The sequence below is a fragment of the Aulonocara stuartgranti genome (assembly GCF_965226115.1).
Source record: "Aulonocara stuartgranti genome assembly, chromosome: 1".
NCBI lineage: Eukaryota > Metazoa > Chordata > Actinopteri > Cichliformes > Cichlidae > Aulonocara > Aulonocara stuartgranti.
In genome coordinates, this window is record NC_138939.1 from 27,745,663 (window position 1) to 27,772,926 (window position 27,264).

At 39.5% G+C, this 27,264-nt stretch overlaps 1 protein-coding gene across 3 annotated transcripts; it reads right to left on the reverse strand.

The window, feature by feature from the left end:
- Positions 1-27,040, reverse strand: scml2 (Scm polycomb group protein like 2). 3 transcript variants are annotated; one of them, XM_082542432.1, is made up of 14 exons: positions 26,860-27,040; positions 23,171-23,244; positions 22,837-22,905; positions 22,347-22,417; positions 20,195-20,429; positions 19,558-19,646; positions 19,020-19,263; positions 5,810-6,114; positions 5,408-5,540; positions 4,134-4,340; positions 3,191-3,364; positions 2,702-2,917; positions 2,285-2,439; positions 1-2,008 (listed from the first exon to the last, which is right to left on the reverse strand). In XM_082542432.1, exons 2-14 carry the CDS (start codon positions 23,190-23,192, stop codon positions 1,883-1,885), a joined length of 2,046 nt encoding a protein of 681 aa, XP_082398558.1. In that variant the 5' UTR covers positions 23,193-23,244; positions 26,860-27,040; the 3' UTR covers positions 1-1,882. The 3 variants fall into 3 exon arrangements, with proteins under 3 accessions (XP_082398558.1, XP_082398559.1, XP_082398560.1); XM_082542433.1 differs by having other exon boundaries at positions 26,856-27,040; XM_082542434.1 differs by having other exon boundaries at positions 2,285-2,436; positions 26,860-27,039.
- Between the last annotated feature and the right edge of the window lie 224 nt (positions 27,041-27,264).

The window sequence follows — 27,264 nt, forward strand, 5'->3', positions numbered from 1 at the left end:
AATACATATCAAACATATTTAACAAACATCTTTTGTTGAACATACAGTAAAAAGTCGTGTATATATCTATATATATATATATATACATATGAAATGCTGCAAAGCGAGATGACAAGGCATAGAAAATATACATGGTTGTTGTGCAGTCCCTCTATGCTTTAGCAATGAACACAAAATTCTAATGATGTAAAACATCTAAGAAGAAACAAACCTTACTAAAAACCTGAGTTTCACATTAAAGCAAGAACGGTTTCAAGTATCAACTTGTTACCACTACAGGAGAGCAACAGTGTGAAATGCAGCTACAAAAGACATGATTTGGTTCGAAAATTGTTCTGAAATGTTCAGAAAATGAGGATTTCTGCCATCAGTAACAGATAAATACTTTGAGACTTGTGAATAATTACTCAGACACAATATCTTCCCGTACGTAGTTATTTGACAGTGCACACACACACACACACACAGGAAAAAATAAAAAACAACAACAAAAACTGTCAGGCAGAAAGAAATGATTACACTTACGCTTGATACACTTTGTTACAGTACAAAAATCATATTTTAAAAATCAACTTTTTAGCTCAACTTTATACAAAACAGTTTCTCCATCTTGTGCTCCACCAGGAAAGAGCACTTTTGACTTCCTGTACAGCGCTCAAGCTTGACCTGCTTGCATTTCTATGCCAAAACACTTACAGCCTTCCAGTCATTGTATGTCTTCTGTGTATTTAATGGGTTTGACTGTCCAAGCATAATACAATCATATAAACACATCAGTGTTCAAGCTGAGACTAACTAGCTTGAATGTCCTGCCGCATACTGACAAACACAAATGAGAGAGAACTCACTCCTCGGTAACCGTTTCGTCTTGATCTACAGCCTGCGCTGTAAAAAATGAGAGTCATCATTTAAATAGGAAGTGTACCCGCTCTGCAAAAATGATATTGTTACCTAAAAGATTATAAATGAGGTGTTTAATAACTTCAGAAAACTGGGCTTCTCCAATATTTCCACGTTAATTTACATAAACTAACTAGGGCGCCCCTGTTGATCAGTACCCATCAATAATGCTCATGACTTCCTACATTCACTACTGGCATGCACAAAACTAAACCCGACAGTCTGTAAGAGATGCAGTCATTCAGAAGCTTTTATTGCCTTGTTAGAAATTATGCAGCGAGACGTTCACTGCCAGTACCTGAACTAACCTTCCACGTCTTTTGTGCAGAGCAGCCACCCTGAAAACCTGACCAGGGAAAGAAAAAAATAAGCCAGACAGTAAATAATAAAATAAAATAAAAACAAAACCTATAGTGTACATCCGTGTGTATCTGTAGAGGTAAGTTAATAAAGACTGACAAATTATGGCATCCAGTTATTCAAAATAAGGCAAAAAGGACATAAACATAAACACAATGATCTATGATCAGATATCTGACACTAATTACAGCTATGTAAATGTTGACTTCATGTACTAAGATTAACTTCATGTACTTTGTAAAGAAGACGCCGATTTCAAGTTAAAACAGTCCACTGGGGGAGTTTTACTACAATTCAGAATTGCTTCGTTTTTTTTTTATCATTTTTCCTTTAAGTGTTTAGACTTTTGCTAAAATTTTCCCCCAAATTCACAGCCGCTCAAATGCTGCTTCAAAGTGTTTTCCACAAATCCTGAAGTTCTGACGGTGAAATCCTCGGCACTTCCATTTTTCAGGTTTCTAAAAACGCCTCAGAATTCACAAGACGTAAGGCTAACATGATCTCAGTGTCCTCGTTAGTACCTACAACCGTGGCTCGTGTGGACTTCACTGCATCCTATCACTGCAGAATAATGCTTGTTTGTGTGTGTTTGGTTGACAGTGATCAAACAGACGTTCATCCTCTACTGCTTGGTCTGCTTCAGCTTCTCGATGTGATGACAGAGCTTTAGCGCAGGGCCCAGCTTCAGACCCATGTACTTCATAATGACGTCACTGCGCAGCAGCATCAGTGCCTTCCCATCAATCTCCTGTAGGGATAAGAGGATGTTTTCAGCTTGGTACGTACTTCATACTTTCTCTAAAACCGTCTAATAAAAATGTTAATGACTTTAACCAGACAACTTCCTTTAGCACAGCAAAGTAATGTATTGTGTATACTACTGTAGACCACAAGAGGAAGATCAGAGGTCGTCTTCGTCCATAATGTATGTTACTTAACATTTCAGTGCATGGCTGTTTGTTGAATTAAAATAAAATGAATTTTTATAAAAAAAGAGTGAGGTTAATTTAAATGAAATACTCACGTGTTTCCTGAACAGTTCCACATGCGGCCCGAGAGTGTGGGGATCGGCTTCTTGGACAAATCGTATGACATCATCAACCGACCAGGAGGAAGCGCCGTTTCCAGAAGCATCTTTGTCCTGTTTCATGTGGTCTGGACCTGTTGTTGAGCTAGCTGCTGCGAAGAATGAGAGCAAAAGGAAGGAAAAATAAATGAAGAATTATCAGAAAGGAAAGAAATGATCCCTGCAATAGTTTGATGTTAGGGTGAGCTGTTAACACGGCCTTGATATTTGTCTCAAAATTTGTAAAAAAAAAAAAAAAAAATTGGGTTCACAATAAAAGTAAAAGGGAAAACAAAACCCACGAGGCGAATATTTGTCTGTGTAGTGGTTAAAGAAAAACCTGGTGTGTCTGTGACTGTGTGTAATTAATCCTACCCTCCACTCGTCTGTGTGCACACACTGGGCCAGGTTCAGTGGGGTTGGAGCTAACTCGTCGGAGAGGCGGCGGCGTCTGTGCGTGTCCGGGGTAATACGGACGCTCCCTCTTGGCTGCTCTGTAGTCTGGCGTGTTGTGAAGAGGGCGGGGGCTCGGAGTGGGATCCTTAGAGGGATCGTTGTTAGGCAGGCCGTTCTCAGCAACACACAGTGGTTCTGTTTCAATAAAGAAAGAGGAGGAGATTAAGACTTCATGAGTGCAAGAAGAAAACTGGGGGGAAAAGCACGATGTACACAATGACACGTTGACAGACTCATTAAACAGCAGCGTGTCAAAAACTTTACACTACAACACACCACACTCCATCAAAGCTCGTAATAAATTTGAAAGCTTAAAAGCTCACAACCTTTAATCTTTCTCTTTAAAAAAAAAAAAAAAAATTAAAGCTCTTCACTTTTACAGTCAGTACATGCACACATTTCCCCCACCTGACTTGGCCCTATTGTAGAAGCGAGAGTTGTTGGTGTAGGGGCTGAAAGGCTGCGAGCTGAAGAGACTGTCACTCTCCAGATGTTGGCACATGTTCTCCAGGAACCGCAGCACAGAAGAAGCACTGGAGGCAGAGGGCAGCTTCACATAGCGGATACCATGCTCTGACCGCACTGGAGGCAAAACATGGCAGCTATTAGTTTGCATCTGAGTGTGCGTGCGCGCACACACAAACACACACACACACACACCACACAATATGCATTCACAGCTAAAGAAAACAGCAGATGGTTTTGGGTTAGCAGCACTCTCCATTTATAAACCTGCATATTTCACCCCATCCCACACGGCACAACACCCTCCCATCCAAGCCAAGCCTGCACAAATCCACAAATTAAAACCCCTCTCCCCACCCAACCTCTCCCATAGCCTTCCCGATCCGACCCCCCGAGGGAGACTCAATCCCAGAATCCCAAACCAGGTTAGACACACATGTCACTTCTTATTACAGACACAGTGCTCACATCAGCTGCTGCCACAGGCACCATCTTTTATTCCACCTCTCTCCTGCCTCTCTCACACACACACACACACACACACACACACACACACACACACACACACACACACACACACACACACACAGTACATTCACATGTGTTTAAACCAAGTTCACTGGGCTGATTGCCCATCTAGGACGCACAGTGTTGGAAACTCGAAATTAAAGGCGCTGTTTTATAAGATGTGATAATGATTGTGAAAATATGCTCTTGACAATTAAATACTTAACCATCATTTTTTTGTCACTTTTTGTAACAATTACAGAAAAAGGACAAAGCATTTTACTCAAATACATGTTAGATGTGTCATCGACCTTCATTGATATCGATTATTAGATATTATATTGTTCACATATTATTCCATGGTGTTCTCCTGATTTACCTCTAATGACTTCTCCTCCTGTATGGGACTGGCTCTGCAGAAATGACAGCAGTACAGAGGGCTGGTATGTGCAGTCGACGCAGGCCTGAACAGCCTGCTGAAGCACTGCGTTGACTGGAGCTGGACCGAAGTGGTCTGGGAGTTGCTGCACCAGTTTTCGATCAAGATGCGGGCCGTAGTCACCGTGCTTGTTCACATAGACACACACTGAGATGGCACAAATACAGGAAACATTTGCAAAGAACACAAAAGAATTAGACTTAAAAAAAAAAAAAACAGATAGCAGAATACAAATTTTAATTGGAGTTTGATCGAGGCTGTTGTTACTATAACTTAAATCGACAATTTATATATAGACTTTAATTTAAAACAGATACATTCGTTTCCACTCCGTAGCACATTATGATTGGCATGTTTCGACAATCTGCAGTCTCTCATGTACACAATCCTTGATTTAGTCATTTGTAGGAACCTATTTGAGTATTCTTGGTTAAAGCTCTACACGTACAAACTGCAGACAGACATGCCCCAAAGCTGCTTTAGCATTGCATTAGTTGAAGGCTCAAGGGCATTGTAATCCTGAAAAGTGAACCACTGATTCACTCTGTTTTTTCCAAGAATTTCTCTGTATTTGGTTGGATTTTCCTTCCCTTAGTTCCATAGTCCCCTCTTAGCATGCTGAAGCATGCTTCCTCTGAAGGGATGGTAACCAGATTAACCAGGTGATGAGTAATGGCTATGGTTTGTAGAAACAGAGAAGAGGTTTTTGGCAAAACTTCATAATATTCAAGGTGCATGGCAAAGGAGCATAAAGTCTGAAGTGGTTCTGTTGTATAAAGAACAACGTGACTACCTTCATCAGGGCCAAATAATTTTTCCATTGGTGGCTCATCAGAGAATACTCTTCCTCTTACTTACATCTTCCTCTTCTTTGTTATGTCCTTTTAGTGCCATTTGGTCCAATTTAAAAAAAAATCATGAGAATAGATAATTCATGCTACAATCCATCAAAACCCCAACATACTCTAATCTCTGTAAACAGAGTAAATGTAATCAGTTCTGCTCATTTCAAGCTTCTTCCATTTCGCACAAACCAGGTTAGACCCATTTCGGGTTTCTGTTAGAAGTATGATAGGGAAAGAAAAACAATCACAATTTCATCTAATTCATGTTAACGTCTACAAAAATAAAGCACACAAAATCATTTGCTCAACCTTCCTATAAATATTTAGTATTGAGGCATTAAAATCTGTTTTGGTTTAGGTTTTTTTTACCTGTGCAAACTACATTTGTGCTGTTGTTAAGGTTGTTGTTGTCCGCTGAGACGTGGCTGATACTCAATCTGGTCTCTGGAGGTGGAGCTGTAACTGATGACGCCCCCAGGGACTGTACCACCCGAGGCTTCTTCTGAACCAAAAAACAAACAAAGCCTTTCTCAGTAAATCTCAGTAACCTACCTACAAAGGCTGTTAGATAATCATTTATTAACTGTCTCTTTTAACTCTTCTTCACATGGATGGCACTGCATACAGTGGCTTTTAAAGTAAGGACATTTTTACTTATACTTTCTTTTTTTTTTATCAGTAATCAACTTTTGACTATTTTCTCTTTCTCTAAACCATTTCTGACATGGCAGAGTCACTGGCCAAGAGACTGTGGCTCTGGTGACATCTCACCTTGTTCTTAGGCTTAGGTCCTCTCTTCTTGTGTGGTCTGGGGGCCAGTTGAGTCTCAGTGCTAGTTCTGGCCGGGCTTTGTGACGCTCCATTTACCGCTGCTGCTGCTGCAGCTTCTGCCGCCGCTTTCAATAAAGCGATAGTCTGGGATTTGGGACGACGACCGCGGACACCCTTGCGTACAGGGAGGGGAGGCAAGGGGTTTGGCAGTCGGTACGAGGTCTGCATGGAGGAGGAGTTAAAAGACGAGCGACGTGTAGATGAGGTGGAAGAAACAGGGGCAAGCAGGGCACCAGGGAGGGTAACTGGAATAAAAGAGGATATGGAGAGACAGAATAAGTACATGGAAAAGATCTGAGAGATATAAGAAATCAAGATACTTCTCATTACTAAAAAGATGACATTCTAAAAGCTATTGGGCTGCAATTAGCTGCATCTCTTTCAGTTAACTTTTAACCCCGTAAAGCCTGAAACATGAAATAATTACTAGAATATCCTAACTTTTTAAAATTGTGTTTATTGAATCTTCTGACCTTTGAAAAAAATGAAGTGAAATATTAATCAGCATATGTGACTTTTTGTGCACATTTTTGTGCAATTCATTGCTTACAGTAGTTCATGTCTCTTATTGGATGCGTCAGGTTTTTTAAGGGGAAAGAAAAAAATCACACTGATGATGTAGAGGTGTCAAAAACTCATGTATCAGATGAGCTCCGTTTGGAATTACAAGGTTAACAAAGTCATCTTTATTCAGATTACTTATGAAAAAAAGGAAAAGCATCAAATAAGAAGCTAGAACCAGCAGATTTACGGATTTTGTTTGTTGCTTAATTAAAATGATTATTTAATTATCAAAATATTTGCAGATTGACTTTTATTCAGCTGGCCAGCTAATTATTCAATAACTGATGGTGCTTTACACACAGCAGCGCCCTAATCATATTTACTCTCCACCCATACAGAGGCTTTAAATTAAGATGTGCAGAGAATCCACTTTGCTGTAGGTCGTTGAGCCAAAGCGTGGAAAGCAAAAGTTAAAAGAAACACAAAAGCTGCGGGAAATGAATAACTGAGTCCTGCAGAGGAGATTTGTTTTGATTTTTCAGAGTCCCCTGGGATTGACAGGTCCTTTGTCTTCAGCTCCTCCCCGTTCTGAAATCAAAGTCAAAAGTCACGAGTCCCCAGAGAACCGCCTGAGTTTCCATTTTCATTTCAGTTTCACTTTTCAAACAAACAGAGAATTGTATGATTCTTTGTTATTTTGTGAGTTGGGACCATAATCTTTTGGCTACTTTCTCAAAAAAAAAGAAAAAAACAAACAAAAATAACAAACGCAACGATACATCTAACCTATATCTGAAATATTAACCTTAGGGGAAAAATAATTAGCAAAGAATACTACATTAATAAAAATAAGACATATATAAATATACAGTTGTAATGTTTAAGGTTTTCAATGGCTTTTCTTATTACTTAAGGATGTTGTCAGATGTTGTGTAAACTGTAAAAACTAGTCACTGACATCAGTATTGTGAAATGTTAGTACTGCACACAGGCTGACATCCAGCATGGGATAAGCTGGGGTCACGTATACGTGCTTCCCCAGAACAGAGACTCATGATCTGGCCTTCATCCCTTATGTCAAAATAAAAGACTCCACCTCCTCCAACCCAAAACAAATGAAAAAGAAATGTTGAAAAACAATCTTAACAACTCACATACAATTTCCAACTTAAAACGCTTTATTTGAATATACCTGAAAGAAATAACAGGTACTTTAAATTCCAATCAGCAGGTGTTAAAATAGTAATAAAGTGACAAGGAAGTGAGAGGAAAGGTAACAGCCCCTGGTACACAAAAATATGACTATGCAGTGGCACCAGCAGCCCTTTTTCATTTTTCATTAGCCTCAGCATGACACTGTGATAAAATCATATAATTATCAGAGTAAATGTGTGAAAGAAATGTAGCCAGATAACAGAAAAAGAAAGAAAGAAAGAAAGAAAGAAAGAAAGAAAGAAAGAAAGAAAGAAAGAAAGAACATCTCCTATTTCAATACAAATGTATAGCTTAGTGAGAGCAGGGGCTTGAGAGTGCATGTTAAAGCTCTCAAGGGGCGAAAGCTTTCATTAGAGCCCTTGACTGAAGCAATATGGAGCGACTATGGAAGGTCTACGGTATTCTCTGAGGGGCCAGTCTGGGCGCCCTGAAAGCTGCTTAATTGGGAAATGACTGAAAGTGGGCGTAGAAGAGAGCAGTGTCTTATTTCAGGGGGCGAAGGCTCACTTGCTCACCAGGAGCGGTCACACAAAGCGAGCTCAGAGAGCGGCGGCGATACCAACCTGCACGCACAGCGGTATGCTCATTCACGCTGAACTCAGAGTAGAAACCCTACAAAGGCAGATCAAAATATCTTTGCAGGGTACCAGTCAGTATCAGCGGGTTTAATTCACCGTAGGGAATCTCGGTTGGGGCTCTTCTCTGATCTTTCCCCGCTGCAAAAAAACATAATCCGGTCACATATGTGACAGCTACCGACGCCACACGTAACATTTCCACACTAGTGATTAATGTCATATCCTAACACATCCTGGTTTTGTTGTCACATTAAAAAAAATGATTGAGCTTTTCAAAAAAATTTAAAATCTGCTTATGAAGTACTTTCATTTAATGCTGTCACTGTGGCAGTATCGCATCATATTGGCTGTCTCAGTCTGTTCCAGCTGCACGGTGAAGCTATATGTTTACACTGAGCAAAGCTAACCCGATACCCTCACACTGAAGGTCATTTCACACCCTGTGGATTTGAAGTTTCACTGCACAGACTTAATGATGCTTCAAATTTAGGAGGCTGCATGCAAAAAAGGCTTAAACAGTAACTGCTGTATGTCCACATGTGAAGACAATTCAGTGCTGTGCTGGGAAGCTGTGGGTCCTTGCCTTTATTCGGATTTAACTTTGACTCGAGCAACTCGCGTAAAATCAGGAAGGAGTCAACAGATTACGATAATTAGCCCAAGTTATTCACCTAGCCCCAAAATCTCCCAGCTCAAAAGCCTAACCCACAAAACTCAGACGACTCAATGAGCCAAACTACAAACACTACAGGACACCACCAGAGGTCAGAGCTGTTTGGGTGATCCACACAATATTAGACACGTGATCTTGAGGCTAATCTGTGCTGTTAATGCATCACAAATAAACAATCTATCAGATGTGTCTGTAACAAAGCACTGTTCCTAGATCCAGCAATCACATTACAGCCACTAATCGCACATAATCACATCTCCTGCATTACACCAATTCTTTAAATATCTGCATAGCAATTAAAAAAAAAATCAGTGTACCTTTTCATGTGCAATCAAAATGCCTTTATCTGGGTTTGTGTACATTTTGTAAGTGTGTAGATTTGTATATTTTCTCAAATTCATTCCAAAAAGAGACAAGAAGATTTTCATAATATAGTTCCCTATTTAGTGGTCTCATAGTGGGCATGTGCAAGAGTAAAATTATACTGTTAGTTGAGTTTTACACCTTAGCCAGTGATGCAAAGCAACACAAAGCGTAATACAAGAAGTAGTGTCACGGGTTAAATATGTAAAATAGCACTTTTTTCATTGGTTTTAATAAGTAATGTGTATGAATACATTAAAAAACCTGCGACTGGTAAAAGTCTGGCTATTCTAAGGTGACAAATCTTAATGAGACAAGGAAAAACCTTTTTTTAATTTGTTGTTTCGGGGTTTTTTTTGTTGTTGTTTCTGTATCATATGAAAATCAGTAAATAATAAATACATAAAAAGGCAGGGACAAAAAAAGCAGCATGGCTTGCACAATGGCTAAAAGGGATTTAAAAATAAGACCAATAATAATTTTGGTTAAAAAACAAAGGCAAAACATCAATTTCAACAAACAGAAACAATAACAACAAGCAAAAATAAACAATCCCAAGTTTTCCAAAAAAAAAGCAACAATTCTTTTTAAAATGTCTGAGCAACACATGACTAGCATGTATACAATGTAACCAAACCGAGCCATATGGTACTGATCATGACTATATAAGTCCAGCTCGACCCACTGACCTGTGTAAGAAACCGCCTGAGGAAACACGCATGTTTGGCGAGAGTGTGTGTGTGTGTGTGTGCGTTCGTGCACGCATGAGAACGGCATCACGGAGCGAGAAGTGTGTCTGCTGTCTGGGGGGTGGGGGAAGGGGCCCCACAGAGTTCCCTCTCATCTAATTACACCACAGACACACACACACTTACATGTAGAGCACCCTCAAAGCAAACAGTCCATTCACACACGCACACACACACACACTTACAGGCTGTTCCTTTGAGTGAATTTATTGCAGTGTAAAACTCATCGGCTGCAGATTTAACTGTGATACTGTGTGTAGAAAGCAGAAGGGGAAGTTGGTTGTGTGTGTGTGTGTGTGTGTGTGTGTGTGTGTGTGTGTGTGTGTGTGTGTGTGTGTATAGTCCCAGAGTCTTTGTCCACACACACACAAAGTCTTCATCTTCAAAACACACAATATAAAACAATAAAATGAACTGACTGCATGATTACAAAAGTCAAAGACAAGTGCACATATAACAGATCTGATGTGCATTAATCGTTCCCGGAGCCTTCTGCAAACAAAATCCTGATGCCTTGCACACAGAAAGACATGATCAAAAACACATGGAGCTCTAAACTTAATTACAGCCAACAATACTGTTAAATCCTCAGACTCTTAGTCAGTCTGTCTGGCAGCAGTCACTGGTCTCTAACAATGAATGTGAATGAATGCAAAAAGACTCAAAAAGTCATCAAGCTAAACAAAGAAAGCAGCTTGAACCCCTCACACCAAACAAGTCCTCTACACTTGTGAAACAACTTTTCTGTGAAATGTAGGATCACTTTTCACTTCCTTTTTTTTTTTTTTAGCTTTCGATACAGCAACACCATAAAGGGAATCGGGAGTTTTCTAGTAAACTACACAATCATTTCAATTATATTAACAAGAAATTATATGAACGCACTTCTACTACCACTACTTCCTGTTTTGAGGAAATTCATGATTGTGTCCAGCATTGTTAATTTGTTAGATTCTCAGACATGTTTCAGTTAGAAAACAGCAGATTTGTAAAACACAGTGAAGCACAGCGCACTCAGAAACATGTTACTGCTCCAAAATCAGACAGCAGATCACTATGTGTGTGAAACTGTAGCTCACATCAACCTCACAAGAAGTTTTTCTTTCATTTGCACAAGCGCAAAAAGAATATTAACTTGATAAACAAAGGCGACTCACCAGGAAATCCTCGGCAGGGAAACGAAGAGCTTCACTTCTGCAGTTGTGGCTTTCGTAGTAGTAGCAGTATTAGTAATACTGGAAGTTAAGGCAGCCGCTAGCCGATAGTAACAGTAGTGTGTATAACAATACTAGTGAGTGAGAACAGTTGCTTCCTGGTTCTCTCTTTGAAGCAACTCTTTATTCTTTCAGCCTGTTGTTGATTTCTGTCCCAGCCTGTTATTTCCTCTTCTTAACTTTCTCTGATATCCTGTCTTCATCTGTACTTTGTTGTCTATTTTTTGCGCCTCTATCAGCTGCTTTCTCAGTTTGCCTCCGTGGGTCTTTCCTCTCTCCGTCTCTCTAGCTTTCTCCCGGCAGAAGCCCACAACAAAGCCCACGCTGCTCCTGCTTTTGCCATTGGTCGAAGCTGCTGCAAAGCTTCCCTCCCAATGAATGAGCAGGCGGGGTGAGGGGTGAGGGAGGGGTGGTAAGATTTGCATAGGGGTTTTGGGAGGAGTAAAGAAAAGGAGGGAGGGAAGGAAGAGTGGGTGTGTGGAGGGAACTGAGTTGAGCCCTTTATTAGTGTTATCTGTAGGCTATATCGACAGTCTACATCAGTCACCTGCTTCTAAGCAAGCCTCTCGGGAAAGGGGGAGATGAGGGAGGGGACAGGGGTTAATGGTGGGGCTCCGGAGCGGATGGGGGATGGGAAAGTAGGGGTTGTAGGGGGGGAAGAGAGGTTAACCTGGATCAGAAGAGTCCTGATTGAGACGGGTGAAAAGGGGCAAACTCTTGGAGTTGGCGCACACACAAGCAAGCTCACACTCAACATAGAAACACACACACACATACACTGTCGCAACCAAGGAGCACCCACACCCCCCACCAGTGTAACCCTAGCCTATTCAGACATTCCCTGATGAAAGATGGTCAGGTCCAGCATCAGGAAGCAGTGGCATAGTCGGATAGCACCCTCACTCTGGAACAATGCGGAACAGAGCAGCCAGAGGAAGCCAGCATGGGAAAAGTCCCTTCAGAGACAACTTAATCTGTTTCTAAAGGGAAAAAAGGAGTGCTGATGTTGCAGATTCAAGAAAAAAATATTTTCTTAACTCTACAGCACTAATAGACCTATGTTCATTTGATAACATCATTGTTTTTTATGTCTGCTTTTGCAAGAATGCTTTCTTTCCTTTGCACTGATTGTTACTGAATGTCTAAGTCCAATATCTTCCTGCTTGTGTGCCCATTAAGCATACTGCGGGTATAAAGTGAGACTTAGAAATAATTAAAGATGTGTAAATCCTGTGCATAAGAATCTAAGACGACGAGAAGTATTAATTTGCCTCAAAACAAACAAAAGATGACTGCCGTGTGTCAACGTGTGTCAACGTGTGCTAACATGGCGACGAGCTCTACCCTTCATGCATTATTCAGAGAGAAGAGACAAATAAACTAACACAAAGACGCATCACACCAAAAGTTTAAAAAAAAAACAGGCATAATGACAAATACTTACAGTACAAAAAGGAAAATAATTACACCCAATCTTGGCGTCCCCTGTAGCTTCTTTCAAAAGTATGTAGCAGGGTCGCAACAGGAGAATTTTGATGAAAGCTAATGAGAATTTTTAAACGTAGTAGTAATTACAGAGTCTCTCACTCCTGTTCGCACATGCACAGATAATTATCAGCTCATTAACACCTCAACCAAGCCCTACTTATTCACTTATTCGCATCCAAACATGGTAGCTGTCTAGTGGTTTACATTATTCTTTTTTCTCCCCCTCTTCAGAGTGCACACAAAGGGAAAAAACCTCACGCACACACAGACTTGGAGATAGTTTCACAAAGAAAGGCTGAGACTCTGGTTTTGATCACACTAAAAACAGATGTTCAAAGCAGACGTTTTCTCTCTAAATACCTTTTTTTTTTTTGTTTTTTAGTTTTTGTTCTTACCTTCTGTTTTCATTCATTTTTCTAGCATATCCTGTTCTATTTTAGTCGCTGGTTTAGATTGTTTGTGTGGGCTTGTTAGTGTCACTGTTTGCGTAGCAGCGTTTTACCATTAAAAAAGCAGCACTAATTCACTACAAACCGTGAGTAAATCAGGAGCTTAAACAATGGCTGGCGGAGCAGCACTGTTAAATCACTCAGCTGTATTCATTTCAGATGGAAAAAAGAAAAAGTCATCTGGAAGAATTCAGGAGTTACAATGACATTTCACTGGAAGAATGCACAAAGTCTGCAGATGAGGCTTTCTCTGTCCTTCTGTTAACCCGTCTGTCACACTCAAAATTGCTTCCAAATGGAATAACTAACAATGGCCTCATTGCTGTAAAACTGAAGGGGACTGCTGGATGTTCACTCACTTGCTTAAACACACTAAACCACGTAATAAAAAGCCAGGTTTTGTCAGTTCGGGAGGGGGGGGGGGGGGGTGTCACTTTTTTGTCACTTTCTGCAACTTGTCAGAGTTCATATGAATCAAGACGATTGCACACTGGCTGTTTGAATTCAGTTCAATTCAATTCAATTCAATTAGCATCATTGTCAATGCCACAAAAACGACGAGACAGCGCAGCATCTCCATAAATTACAGCAGCAGTTAGGTGCGATATTCACACCTAAGAGTTCACGTTATAGTTTCCAGTCTTCTGAAGGTCTTTTTAAGTCTTTGGACATTGGCCGCTTTTCACTCATTTTCCATCTAGTCCTTCTACCTGAACATTTTCACATTTATGTTTCTTTTGTCATTGTTTAGTCACTTAACTAACCAGTGAATCATTCAAGCACCTAACTCTAACCTAACCAGTTTATGTAATGTTTTTCTACACATAACATAAAACTTAATCGAATTTAACAAGTTTTCTGTTATGTGTAGACATAAGACAGGTGTGTTGTGGTTATTGTAGGTACTTTGTTACTAGCAGGCTTTTATTTAAAAAAAAAAAACAACATTTCTTTGGTTGAATTAATGAAAACTGCCAAAGATAACACAGTTTGACAGGAATAAAATAGCATTTTTGGGCCATCAAAGTGATTCCCGAAGAAATTTTGACTGAACATGTTGCATATCTAAGCATGGTGTGCAGTGTGTCCTTAAACAAATTGAGGAAACTGTTCAATTATAGGACAAAAGAAGATGTGGTAGGCCTAACAACTACCTACAGCAGATAAACAATATTTGAAAGTCATGTCATTAAGACATAGGAAACAATCCAGCAAAGACTTCTGGCCCTTCAGTTGATCCGTCCAGAAATGGTCTCAAGAGTGGCTGCCAAAGAAAGCATTATTAAAGAAAGGAAATGGGGAGAAAACGATGAGGTATCCAAATTACACAAGAACTGGACTGAAAATCATCGGCAGCAGATCTGAAATTTGATGGTAATTCCATGGTTCTGCCATGGTGTGGCTCTGTATTTCAGCCTGTGGTATTGGAAAGCTTAACAAAATTGACAGAATTACGCACACAGCCAAGCACCACCAGATTCTGATCCTCCACTCAATACCATCTGGAAAGCATCTGATTGGCAAAAGCAGCTGGCATCCAAGAGCATCAAAGGTCTGGAAATCTCCTTCAAGAAACCTGGAGAACTATTCCTGAAGACTAAGAAATGACAAGCTTACCTAAGAGAGTTGAACAATAAAGGTGATCATACCAAATATTAAATTTCAAGCAGATATAGAATTGTACAGACTCTGTTTTTGCCTCATATACTGTATTTTCATTAACGTCTACACACATTTCAATAAATTGCTGTGCCCATTTCACACTTTTGTAGCAAACTATGAAGAAATGAGGGGGTGGCTTTCCCCAGAAATAAAGACTGTGGAAAACTCACATGGAGAACGTTACGTAACGATGCCATTTCTCACCTTTGGTGATTAATATTTTGCCAGCTTGAGTGTAATTCACAGAGCTACAGTGAGATTTAATATCTTTTTAGTGGACAGAAACACAAACAAGCTGCAAACGTCCCTGCCCCAGGACTGCAAACATGCTCTGACATGGCACATAACTGTTGTCATCCATCAGTTATGTGGACGACCCACAAAAAGACAAAAAAGAAAAAGACACACACATGCACACACCTCCCTATTAATCAAGATTCTTGCTTTATTCAGTACCACAAGCTTCTTCAAACAGGGAACACCAACAAGTGGCTAAAGGCGAGGAAACTGCTAGATGGGAGCTGATGACCTTAACAGCAAACATGGGGAGGACTGATATTTATTACACCTGCTAAACTTTGTTTAGAAACCCCAGTTTCAGAGTCAACAGACTACCTCAAGAGCCATTCGTCAACGTGATTTTGATGGATGGCAAGTGTCTAAATAGCAGCCAAAGAAACTAAACAGCTGAACTCTGAGCATTTTGCACTGGATAAAATCACATGGAAACATGCTACGTAACTGCTGAGTGTAATTAGCACGTAATGCACGCTGATTGATAGTTAATAGCTCAGTGCTGCCCTCACACTAATAATAGGAACGGAAGCTCGAATTCCCACAGACTCACACTAGGACTGTTTTGTCCCACATGCCTCCACAGAAAAACGACACAGTACTTAAAGAAGCAGCACAGTGTTTTTCTGTCTTTAGATGTTTCACACAAGCACGCGCATTTGACAGATCTTCACATAGTTGGCGAAGCATTTATAAATATTTTAAGTATTTTAACAGATGAATTTCTTGCCAAACTTTCCACATCATTAGAACAGTCTGAAACTTTGGTCTATGCCTCTCACTATCTCGCGGCCATGTCTACTTTGCAAAATTGTCACAGGGACTTACAGTACCGGATTAAATGCAAATGTTTTCAGATTTAATCAAACAAGCTTTCTAAGAAGCTCCCAGCAATTGAAAAAGCATTTTTAATAAGAATAAAGACTACACAAGTACTGAAAACTCATTAACAATAAAAATAAAAAAAAGCTACAAATCCACAAGATAGATCTTTAGTTTAAGTGGACGATTAAAGACACATAATTATTCAAACAAAAAATAATTATAGGCTTTGATAAAGATCTTCAACATTAATGATCTTTATGTTGTCATCTCCTGTGATATTTTTCCTCTCCAGTGTCCAGAGACATAAGCTCAATTTTCTCCACATACGCTGCACTAACGTTTAAGGCATTAGGTCTCATTGTACATACTTAATTCAGCAAAACAGGACAAATAAGTTCCCCCACATACAAAACCTTTCAGAGGATTATAAACTGAAATGTGTTCTTTCCGAGCGTACGTGACCAAAAACTGTATCTCCGTGGAAAAAATCAATGATTGCCGTTTTGCTCTAGCTGCCACACAACTTTGTCACGTCTTCAAAAGGGCAAGAAGGAGGAAAGAGCAGACCGAGCTACCGCACATTAAAACAGCCTGCAGTTATGGAAAGCAGCGCTAATGTATGATAAAAAGATCAGAAACTGGAATCTGCTTAAGCTGAGTCTTCAGGGAACTCTGCAGACTCTGTGTGGAGGTCAAAGCGGTGGGTCATAACCCCGCCAACCGAGCCAAGTCAACACACACAAAGAACAAATACAACTGAAGCCTTGACATTCCTAAACTGGTTAGCTTTACAGATTTTTTGCACTTTTGTTAAACAACCTTAACTACGGACCAAGACAGTCCATTGTCTGAAAAGCTTCTGGTGCTGCATAAACTATATTGATTACATTCTTATATTTATTTATTACAGTTTAATACATTATTTCCAACTCCTGCTGCTTGGAGCTGACTAAAATAATTATTGTGAAAAGGCTCTGCAAGCACCGCCTGCTATATGATTTCAGACAAAGAAACCATCTTGAAATATTTGACCTGTTATAAAAACTAAATGAGTAACACTTAAGAACAGGGAGCAGTGATTATGACATCTTTTACTGGTAATAACATCATCATGATAGTGATACTTAATCCGAGTATTTACATTTTATTTTATTTCAGTTATTTTTATAATCTCATTACACTTTAACTACAACTTAATCACACCATATGAGGCTAAAGCTTCACCTCAACTGGCTCATTAAAACTAATAATAGCTGATTAATAATGAATTAACTTAAAGCATTTTGCTCATAATGCTTGTGTAAAGTTACTAGATCAGGAATTATAAATATTGGACTGTTTTAAATTAGGTTTTGTTGTTTGTTTTTGTGAAGTATCTGAATATCCTTATCATTATATAAAACACTGTAACATCCTTAATGTAAATAATCAACCCACTGAAGGGAGAAGTTTTTTTTGTGATTGTTCTTAACTTCTGTTTTCAGCCATTGTGCTTCTCATATCCTGTCCTGTTTTAGTCACTGTTTCCGACTCTTTGCGTTGGTTCATTTGTCTGTGTTTATTTTACTGTTAGCCTCACTGTTTTACCATAAAAGCCTAACCGGGGGCAACATATACAAACTTGTGGCTACAAATCCTACGTAGCCTACATAGCACAGGTCCATTTATTTTCTTGCTGCTTATCCGACCAGGAGTGCAGCGGGACTGCAGTCTATCCATGCTGACACTGGGCAAAAGGCATAATTCTTAATTCCCTTATATGGTTTGCAGCATTTGAGCATTTGTGAGAATAAATAATAAGACACACACACAGAAATGCATATTAGCTGTAATACAATCAACACAAAATGCATCTATTCCTCACAGAGCTGAAGCTGACGGACCAGCTCACTCTCAACGTTCACACCACAACAAATTGAGTAACTGAATAAACGCAGTTAATTTCACTTAATCAAGTAAACGACTCGTTGCAAACTTAGCACCCTCACAGTTTGCCACAGATGATTTTTTATTCAAGATAATCCTGTTTGCGTCCCTCTGCACGTCTATGTAAATGCAGGGTACAGTTCCTGTTGTACACAGTGAATCTCTTACTAACCAATAAATAAAATGTCAGCAGAAATATGAAGAGAATATGACGCTAATCTGACTGAAAGAGTTTCAAATGTTTTCTGATGCAAAGTAAAAACTGAAGCTCTGACAGAAAAATAAGGCACTCCTATTTTAAGACAAAGCCTGTCTGTCTTTAAAATGGCGAGAGCGAGACTCGCGCTTCTTCTCTCTATTTAAGCGAAGTAAAAACCTCAAGCCTATTTAAAGAGAAGTGAAAGCACACAACAACTAGGTCAATACTTTGGTTTTTACAACCATGTTTCACGCACACAGTTATCTCTGCCACTCTGATCTCAATGTAATGCCACAGCTCCGACACACGTCAGCATTTATGCTCTGCTGCTCTCTAGAGGCCAAAACGTGTAGTGCCCGAGATCTGACCAAGATTACCAACCAGGAATAAATAATAGAAGGCTTGGTAATTAATTCCGTAAATTTGAGCCAAACTTCTCACATAGGAACCTTCCGTTCCATAATAACATGAATCCCATTGCTAAGATAAAATTACTGAACACAACAAACCTCTGCCTGCGTTTGTTTTTGTTTTGTTTTTTAATTTCACAAAAAAAATATATAATGACAGTGAGTGTTCAAAACATCTGGAAATTGTCCATCTGAGGACCATTCACAGAGAGCCAATTTATGGTGTGAAGTCAGTGGACACAAAGACACTGAAAGCTTCAGTGATCCAGTGGCTTTGAAACCAGGACCTTCTCGCTGTGAACTGTTAGCATCTCCCCCCCCCACCAGCCACCTAGTAGATACACCTATGGTATCAATTTCAAAATCCTACGTAGCCTTGTTCTAAAGTTATCGCATTCACAAGATTTTCAGGAAACTCAACCTCTGACCTAGAGGTCGAGGTCACTGGCATTCAAATAGATATACTTATGGTATCAGTTTGAATATCCCATGTCACCTCATTCTCGAGTTATTTATTTTAACTGTTTATTCACATAAACAGATTTTTTAAAAAGCCCTAAAAATGCATGAGAAAAAACATATGAACCAAAGCAGCACTCACAGAAGTTTCCGGGTGGCTGCAGGTTGTGTTTCGTCAGGGCACACCAGCCGACAGGGAAGATGTCTCTGGAGTCGAAGGGGCACCAGTAGTCAAAGGCGCCTCGCCAGCCGTCGAACATGACAAAAATCTCCTGACCTCTGACCTCACCCACTGTGGCGGGACAAATCAGGTAAGGGTTCTTCCTGTCCACTGCCTCTAGCTTCATACCAGGCTGAAAGTAGTTTTTGGCAGGGCTGGCAGGTTCCTAAAGAAACACGTAAATATACATGCAAATAAAATGAATCCTGCAAATCTAATGGAGCTTTATTTTAATGGCAGATAAACTGTGCAGAAGGTGAAAGTGAACCACGGAGCCCACATACGGAGTAAGATTTCATTGTGTGATTAAAATGGACAAAATTAACTTAGTAAAGGCCGTGCTGTTGTTTGAGCATATAAAAAAAAATCCCTAAAAAACTGTTTACTATTACAAATTTCTATCCAGTTTTTAAACATTATTTTCACTAAACATAGCTGCCCTCTTCTTTTTTGTCATTACCTTCTTAAAAGCCGAGGCTGGGGCCATCTCTGCACCGCTGAGCGTCCGTAAGAGGAACATGGGCCAGGAGGAGGCATTCATCCTGAAACCTGTACACAAGGCCAAAACAATTCAGTTTAACCTGATTGTTAATGCTGCAAATTACTGACCAGGACTTCTCTTCACGTTCACACTGGATTTCTACATGGTTCTTCCACAAATATGATGAAGCACCTTTAAGTGCAGGATATTTTTATTCTGTTTATTTTAAAATAGGACTCAATGTCACCAAACTGCACTTAAAGACGAAAACATTTTCAAGGAACACTTGTGCTTTTCCTACTATTACAAGTCGAAACACACATACAACATAACATACACCCTTTTCCAACATACAGTCACTGGGAGAGTTCAATTAGGCAAATTAAGTACAAAATTATTTTGTGTATGCTCTAAAACCAAATAATACCGATCATAATGTTATGTTTTCAATGCATTATGTACATGCTTCTCATATTTTGTTAAATATATTTGAGTAAGTTTTTAGTTTCTAGGAACTGTAATCATTCAGATATTTCAATTTACAAACAAACACTGAACGTTACATGGAAGTCTTAATAATCCAAATTGTTCCCGGTAACAGCAGGAAGGCACCCACCGAGCGGCGGCTGCAGCATGTCTCCGTTCCTCTCGCAGGTTCCTATTGGCTGGATGTCCAACGAGTCGACCAGCCGCCAGAAATCGTTGGTGTTGTCGCTACCATCCAGACGCAGGCGTAGCCGAGTGCCCATCATCCCCATCACCGTTGCGATGCACACCGAGTTAGAGTTGCGAGGGTCCCGTGCTTCAAGTTTCATACCTGCCTTGAAGTCATTGGTGGGGGGGACTCTGGACTGCAAAGGGATACCAACAGACCTTCAGTCATCGCTCCTTGAACATGAAAGATGAGTCTGCTAATATTCCTCGAATGTGTACTGGCAATAACAACTACAAGAAAAACAGTTGTTAGTAACCGTCTTAGTTTTTTGTGACTTTTGCAGCCTGTGTTATTTAGCCCATCTGATTATATTTGACGCGGTGCCCGAGAACCACTTTATGTCGTTCAGTATACAGTACTGTGCAAAAGTCTTGAGCCACTTCCATTTCTTTTATTTTTCCTGGAAAACAGGAAAGAGGTGCAGCAATTTTTTGAAACATGTGCACACACACAAATGGAAACACAGTATATAAGACAAAAACGGAGCTTTTACAATTCTACCAAGCTGGAAAGCTAATAATTGGTATGACCACCTTTATTCTTCAGTACAGCCTGAACTCACTCAGGCAGCTTGTCATTTCTTTAAGTCGTCTTCAGGAATAGTTCTCCGGGTTTCTTGAAAGCTCTTCCTTGGATGTTGGCTGCCTTTTGTTCTGTTCTTTGGGGAAGGCAATCCATGACTGATGACTGAAACACTCATTGTTGTACCTCTCTGCTGAACTCGTCTGTACATGCTGTAAATGAGACCTCTTGCCACTGATTTTCAGTCCACTTCATGAGTAGTTTGGCATACCTTCTCCCTGTTTCCCTATATTAAGAATGGCTTAACAGCCATTGGATCTGAAGGCTCAAGTCCATCTCTCAGGCTCTATGTCAGGTCCAGAATACAAAGAAATGAGAGGCAGAGGGCTCAGGAACAATCCTGTTGCACACATCCAGGTGATATGGATTGTGTATTGCATGTAGATTGTGGTGTTTTGATCCTCAGTGACGTTGCTGCTGCTGCCACAGCGCTCTTTGATATTAATGCATGTAATGTTTGTAACTGTGATGTCTTTTTAATTATGGATGTATTTACTGACAGCTGAGGAAAAACACAGAAAACTTTCAAAAAGGATAACAAATGTTACAAACTGAGGAAATATTTAAGGTAAAAAGCCCGAATTAACTATTAAGGTTCATATTACAAATTGTGCTCATATGTTTGGGAGCCAGTCAAGGTTTTTCTTACAGTTATGTCTGGAAGGTTACTTTCAAGATGTAATACTTTACCAGTTTTTCATTTTTCTCAGAATTTTACTTATTAGATTTTGATAACTTTTTATTTTTCTAACAATTTAAACCGATGACATAAAGCTGAAAAATCCTTAAACCAGTGGGGTAAAGCTCATAAAAATGGGAGTTGTGCAAAATTCAGCTCTTTACTGGAAACCAATTCACTTGTCATGCATACGGCACCTTAACATTACATTTCGAACAATTCTATACTTTTAACTTTGTGGGAACAGTCTGGAGAAGGCCCTTTTCTTTTCCAGCATGACAGAGCCCCATTTGCACAAACAAAGGCCTTTAAAGGCATCGGTTGAAGTTTGGTGTGGAAGAACTTGAATGACCCTGACCTTAACCGCATCAAACACCTTTGGGATGAACTAGAACAGCCAGGCCCTTTTGCCAAACATCAGTGTCTGACCTCAAAAATGCTCTTTTGGATGAATGGCACAAAGTTCCCACAAAACACTCCAAAATCTTGTAGAAAGCCAGAAGAGTGGAAACTCTGCAAATAGGGACCAACTCCATATTAATGCCTATGCTTACTTCACAACACTGTGGATCATTGCATATGAAACAAACTCCACTCACAACACCGTGTTGACTGAAATGTTTCTTGTAAACAAATACTATATGTGGGTTTTTTTTTTAAATACACTAATCAGGAAGTACCTCTTTTGTCTGAAATCATCACAGAAAGTTTTTGTGCCAGGAAAGAAGCAATATGCTGAAAAGGGAAATTAATGATATGGCATCTTAAAAAAGCTTCTTAATGATCAAGTACCTGTTTGAAGCAAGAGGGCGACGCTGCAGTGGAGGACGTTTCTCTCAGATATTCCTCCCAGCTGAACGGTTCTGGCACAGAGGACGGAAACAAAACGCAGATCAGTCAGATACAGAACAGGTCAAAAAAGTGTAAAAAAAATCACGTGTTAAAATAAAACCAATCAACAAAAAAACCCTTGTAATAACACTAAGGCTAATTTAAGTGAAAGGAAAAGAAGCAATCCCCACTTTATATTTATAAAAGCAAAGTAAAGCTTAGTCTGCGCAGGATGTCAGAAATACACAAAAGAACGTGAGTAATACTGTTAGAAAAGCAGGGGTGCTTTTGTTAACCTACCCCGGAAACTTACTAAAAAAAGACATGAGTTACTAACTGTGGAAGTGGTGACACTGCAGTGGCTGGATTAATTAAAAAAAAGGTTTAAATTAGACTGATAATGAGAGGGTTAACAAAGAGGAGTGACAAGGCAGAGATCTGCACAGCTAACCATTAGACTTGTCGAGAGCAGAGCCCGCTGTGATGCTGCTCCGTCTCTCCTTCTTCTCCTCCTTTTGATCTGAAATCAAAGCGGTGATTGAACGGCTCATCAGAATTATGGAGCTTCTGATATACAGACTTTAATTACTGTGAGAATGAAGGCATTGTAACAGTTCTCAAACTACCTCAAACATACCAAACATAAAAGACTCCAATCGTGTCTTTGTTAAAAAAACAAAAGAAAGAAAAAACAAAAGAAAATCAGCGAGGATTTTGTTTTGGGATGTACCTTCTAGTTTGGGGTTTTTGGATCAAATTGGCACAAAGGCACTGTGCAGGCTTACCTCTGTGTGGCGTTCGGCCCATGATGACTGTGCTTCTTCGGGTCAAGTCAGGCAGGCAGCTACCCAAACAGATGCTAGAAATAACACAGTCAAAAGAGTTCATCTCAGTAGAGATCAAATGTAACCACTTAATAGCCACAAGCAATTTCCGTTGAGGGTTTTCATGTAACATAAACTTATACTTACGACAACATTAGAAATTTGATTATTTCAGATAATTAAATGGAAAATACTCTGTACTAAGCCCACGTAACAACATTAACAGATTATAAACTTATTTTAAAAATGCGTCCACTTTTTTTTCCACTTAGAAAGCTGACGTTCCTCTAGTTTCCAGAATATTGGAGAATTTACTTTGGAATACTACTGCAGCTTTATAAAGCACTAAATAGTTTAGAGCTAAATTACATTTCAGATCTGCTGCTACATTATGAAAAGTCCAGACCTCTCAGATTGTCTGGAACATGTCTGTTTGCTGTCCACAAGATTAAAACTATACACCGCAAGGCAACATTCAGTTTCTATGAATTACAAACTGGGGGGGAAAAAAGCTTTTTTTATAAAATTTTCTGTCCGTGTAGTAGTCCACTCTAATGTGTAATTTCCTGTTTAGTCTGTTTTATTTTATCTTGCACTCTGTTTCGTCTAAATCTTGTTGAAATGTCTTTTTAAGTCGTCTTTCGCCTTTTCTGTCATCTGTAAAGTACACCCATTTACCTCGTTGTTTAAAATTACTTCGCAAATAAGCCTGCTTGACCTTTTTCAAAAATGCTGTGATATTTTGCTCACTCTCAACAAATCTCAGGGAAAAAGACCAAAAATGAAAAATGACTCTATCCAACTGTGTAGCCAAAGCCTACTAACTTACTCCTCTTATTGTGAATTACCTAAAAGCATAGTGAGCCGTGCTTTTGCACCAGGCGACCGTTTGTAACCATTACTTTGAGTCAAGTGCTTCTACAACCAATTGAATCCAAACATGGCTAAAAATAGTACCTACCAAACATAGCGTCCACACTTGTTTGAGTGCCAATTGTGGCACAATACAGACAAGTTAGGGAAGTACTGACAGAGCTGGATTAACATGTTTTAGTCATTTTATAGGATGAAAATCAGCCATTTCTCAAAGCCCTCTGTGTTATTTTTCTAACTGTAACCTATAATTTAACTAAACTTTCCACATTTAAATTTCAGGGGTCGTAGAGGATGCGCAAGAGCTGTTCATTGTGCAAAACAAACAATGAACTTCAAGCAGAGGCAAAGAGGTAAAACATGTCCAACAAATGCTCACTACCACTCATTTTAACTAGTTCAATTCCATGTGAACTCATCTGCTAGCAGCTTTTCAACCATTATTACTCCTTTTTCAAGAAAATCAAACTGTTACCACACTGCTTAAGCTCCGAATCTGGTCCAAAACCGAGGATCAATTTTAAGAGAAACTTCAGCACAGTGCCACTCCATGCAAATTCTGTACATAGCTACAGCTCAAACTGAAGAGAAGAAAAAAAATAATCCACAGCACACAAAAGAGACAAAAATACAAATTAAATCCACAAATCCAAAGGTTTAGATGTCTTCAGAAGCCTCACAATGTCTCCTTTCTTTGTGCTTCAAAGTTTTAGCATCTGCAATGTATTGTGGCCGACCCTCCCTCTGAAACCCCCCTCTCTCTAACCCCCCCTGTGCAATGAATCCCACTGAGTCAGAAGAAGCCATAAAGATTCCAAGCTGCCATAAAAAGCCATTAAGACGTGTGGAAGTGGGACGTCTGCTGGCAGACATGAAAAGGATTCCAGCTCCAGACCAGTTCAGTGTTTGCATTGGTTTGTCTGCCTTCCTCAAGAGGGTCAGACAAAACTGCCCCGCAGACCAGGAAGCACTTAATTTTTACAATCTCCATTTCCACTCATGCAGCCACTGATCTGGGATTAGTGCGACGTTCACAAAACGGAACAGTGAGAAGACGTGAAAAAGCCGTAACTCTCACTCAACAGGAGCTGTCAAAGTGTTTGTCACTGATTTTATTTTTATTTTTTTATAAGGCACACATGTTTAAATAAAAAAAAAATCTTTCTTATACTACAAACTGATTTTTGACTGTGTTATGTTCACTGGTCACTAAATTATTGGGATTTCCAGTTGTGGAAGAAAGCTAGCAAAGCAATAACAGAGGAACACAGAAAGTTTGTTTTGTTTCTTGACCAAAGATAAACGAGGCCAATAAAACAAATCTCAGTCATCTTCCCCCAAAAGCTTTTTCTGACTCTTAATTAAGAGTCAAAGATACCTTGTTTATTTCTATTAATAATTAATCTAACTTCTTTTTTTATTATTAATATTTTTGTTGTTCTTTTTAGTTTGGGAGTGAAAATGTGGGAAAAAATGCTAAAATAAAAAACAAAGAAATAAAAAGTTTAAAACCAAAGAGTAATGTGGCGTAAAGGTTTGGGTTCTTATTGTTATTTTACTTTTAATTTTGAAATAAAATTTAAAGCATCACAAAAGATAAAGAGGAAAAATAAACGTGAGAGCAAAAACATAGTGGATTACAGTGCAGTACAGTAACGCTACACGTTCTTAACTGTAAACTGAGCATCTGGTAGTTTTGATTATTTCAGTTTTAACTGCATTTCAGAGACAAACAGAAAAAAATAAAGTGAGAAATTATTTATCTGATGAAGAATGAAGACGGTTGCGTGGACTCTCAACGACCAAATGGGGGAAGGTGACTTGCTGATTATTAGATAACATAATAACACCTTTACTCAACTGTTGAATAATAACTTGGTTTTTTAATTATGAGGGATGTTTATTTACGCTGCATCACTGTCTTCGCTTTTTTTTTCTTCAATAAAATGTTACAAGAGTGAGACGAGCTTCCAAAACCGGGTTTGAAACCACGCTCTCGGCCTGGCCTGGTGTTTCCTCTGTGAGGCAGGACAGTTGGGAGACAGGACGGTGAAGGGATCACATTACTGCTGCTGGGAGGCTGAGGGGTGTGTGAGCCGCTGCAGGGCGTCACCTCCGCGATCATAACTTGGGATTCTTTCAGACCCCATAACTTTAACAGCAAAATATTTCTTTTCTTCTTTTTTTTCCAAGTCAAACTGTTTTCGCAGCACCAGCATTAAAGATGAGTCGCATAAAAGCTTTGAAATGGAACAGCATGCAGGTTTAGAGGAAACAATAAATAAAAAAAATTAAACGTGCATTGCTCTTTTTTTAAATTTGCAGCCTGTGAGGAGGGAGGAAGTTAAATAAGCTGAAGGTAGAAATTTAAATGTGAAGAAAAGTCTGTGACGCATTTTCATTTGGGTTATGGTCACATTTAGTGGGCGGGACAGAGCTCCTCACACGGGCTAAACACTGCTAACGATACACTGTATCCACAGCGGTGTAACTACAAGGCTGCAGGATCGCGCTAAACGGGTGTTTTTCTTTTCCTCCTCAGTTGCAGAGCAATCCTCTGCATTAGTCCAGTAAACAGAAAGCAAAGGGAAAGCTGCAGAGTTCTATGTAGCTACTGTAGGCAGCACCGAGCTGCCCGTCTGCACAGACTACAGTATAAACACGCTCCGCTGTCCGACACTGCGTGCGCTAATAGTAGGAAAGCTGAGCGCTTTTGACCGCAGCACGGAAAACAAAACAACACACGAGACTAATAAAGAGGGATGAGCCGTACCAACCGTGTCAACTGGGTATTTTGATGCGAGACTCCTCACTTTCTATCAGATGCAAGCCGCCATATTCGCTGCAGCTTCGCGCATGTCCACCGCGCAGTGCTGTAATTCATTTTTTCTTTTTTTTCCCTTCTTGTTAAAAAAATAACCAGGTTAGAGCAGGGGAAATATTAATTAGGCCTTGTATTAAGTAAGTATTGATTCATGTTGGGTATTTATATTAAACAGCATGTCACGTGGAAACGAAAATCTTTTTCTTTATGTGTATTTTTGTTATTGTGGCATGCTAATTATCACACAGGGGGTGATGAGAATAGAGATGACATGAAATGTAAGTGACGGAAGGTAAGCTGTGTTAATAATTAAAAAATATTTTTAATCAATAAATTAAATTAGCTGAAAAAACAGACA

What these genes read in the sequence shown, in the direction of transcription:
- scml2 (XM_082542432.1), bottom strand. Translation starts at nt 23,192, where the DNA reads ATGGGCCGAACGCCACACAGAG. An exon ending in CACAAATGTAGTTTGCACAG is followed by an intron (nt 4,341 to 5,407) that starts GTAAAAAAAACC and finishes GTGCCATCTCAG; the next exon opens with TGTGTGTCTATGTGAACAAG. An exon ending in CTACAATAGGGCCAAGTCAG is followed by an intron (nt 2,918 to 3,190) that starts GTGGGGGAAATG and finishes TTATTGAAACAG; the next exon opens with AACCACTGTGTGTTGCTGAG.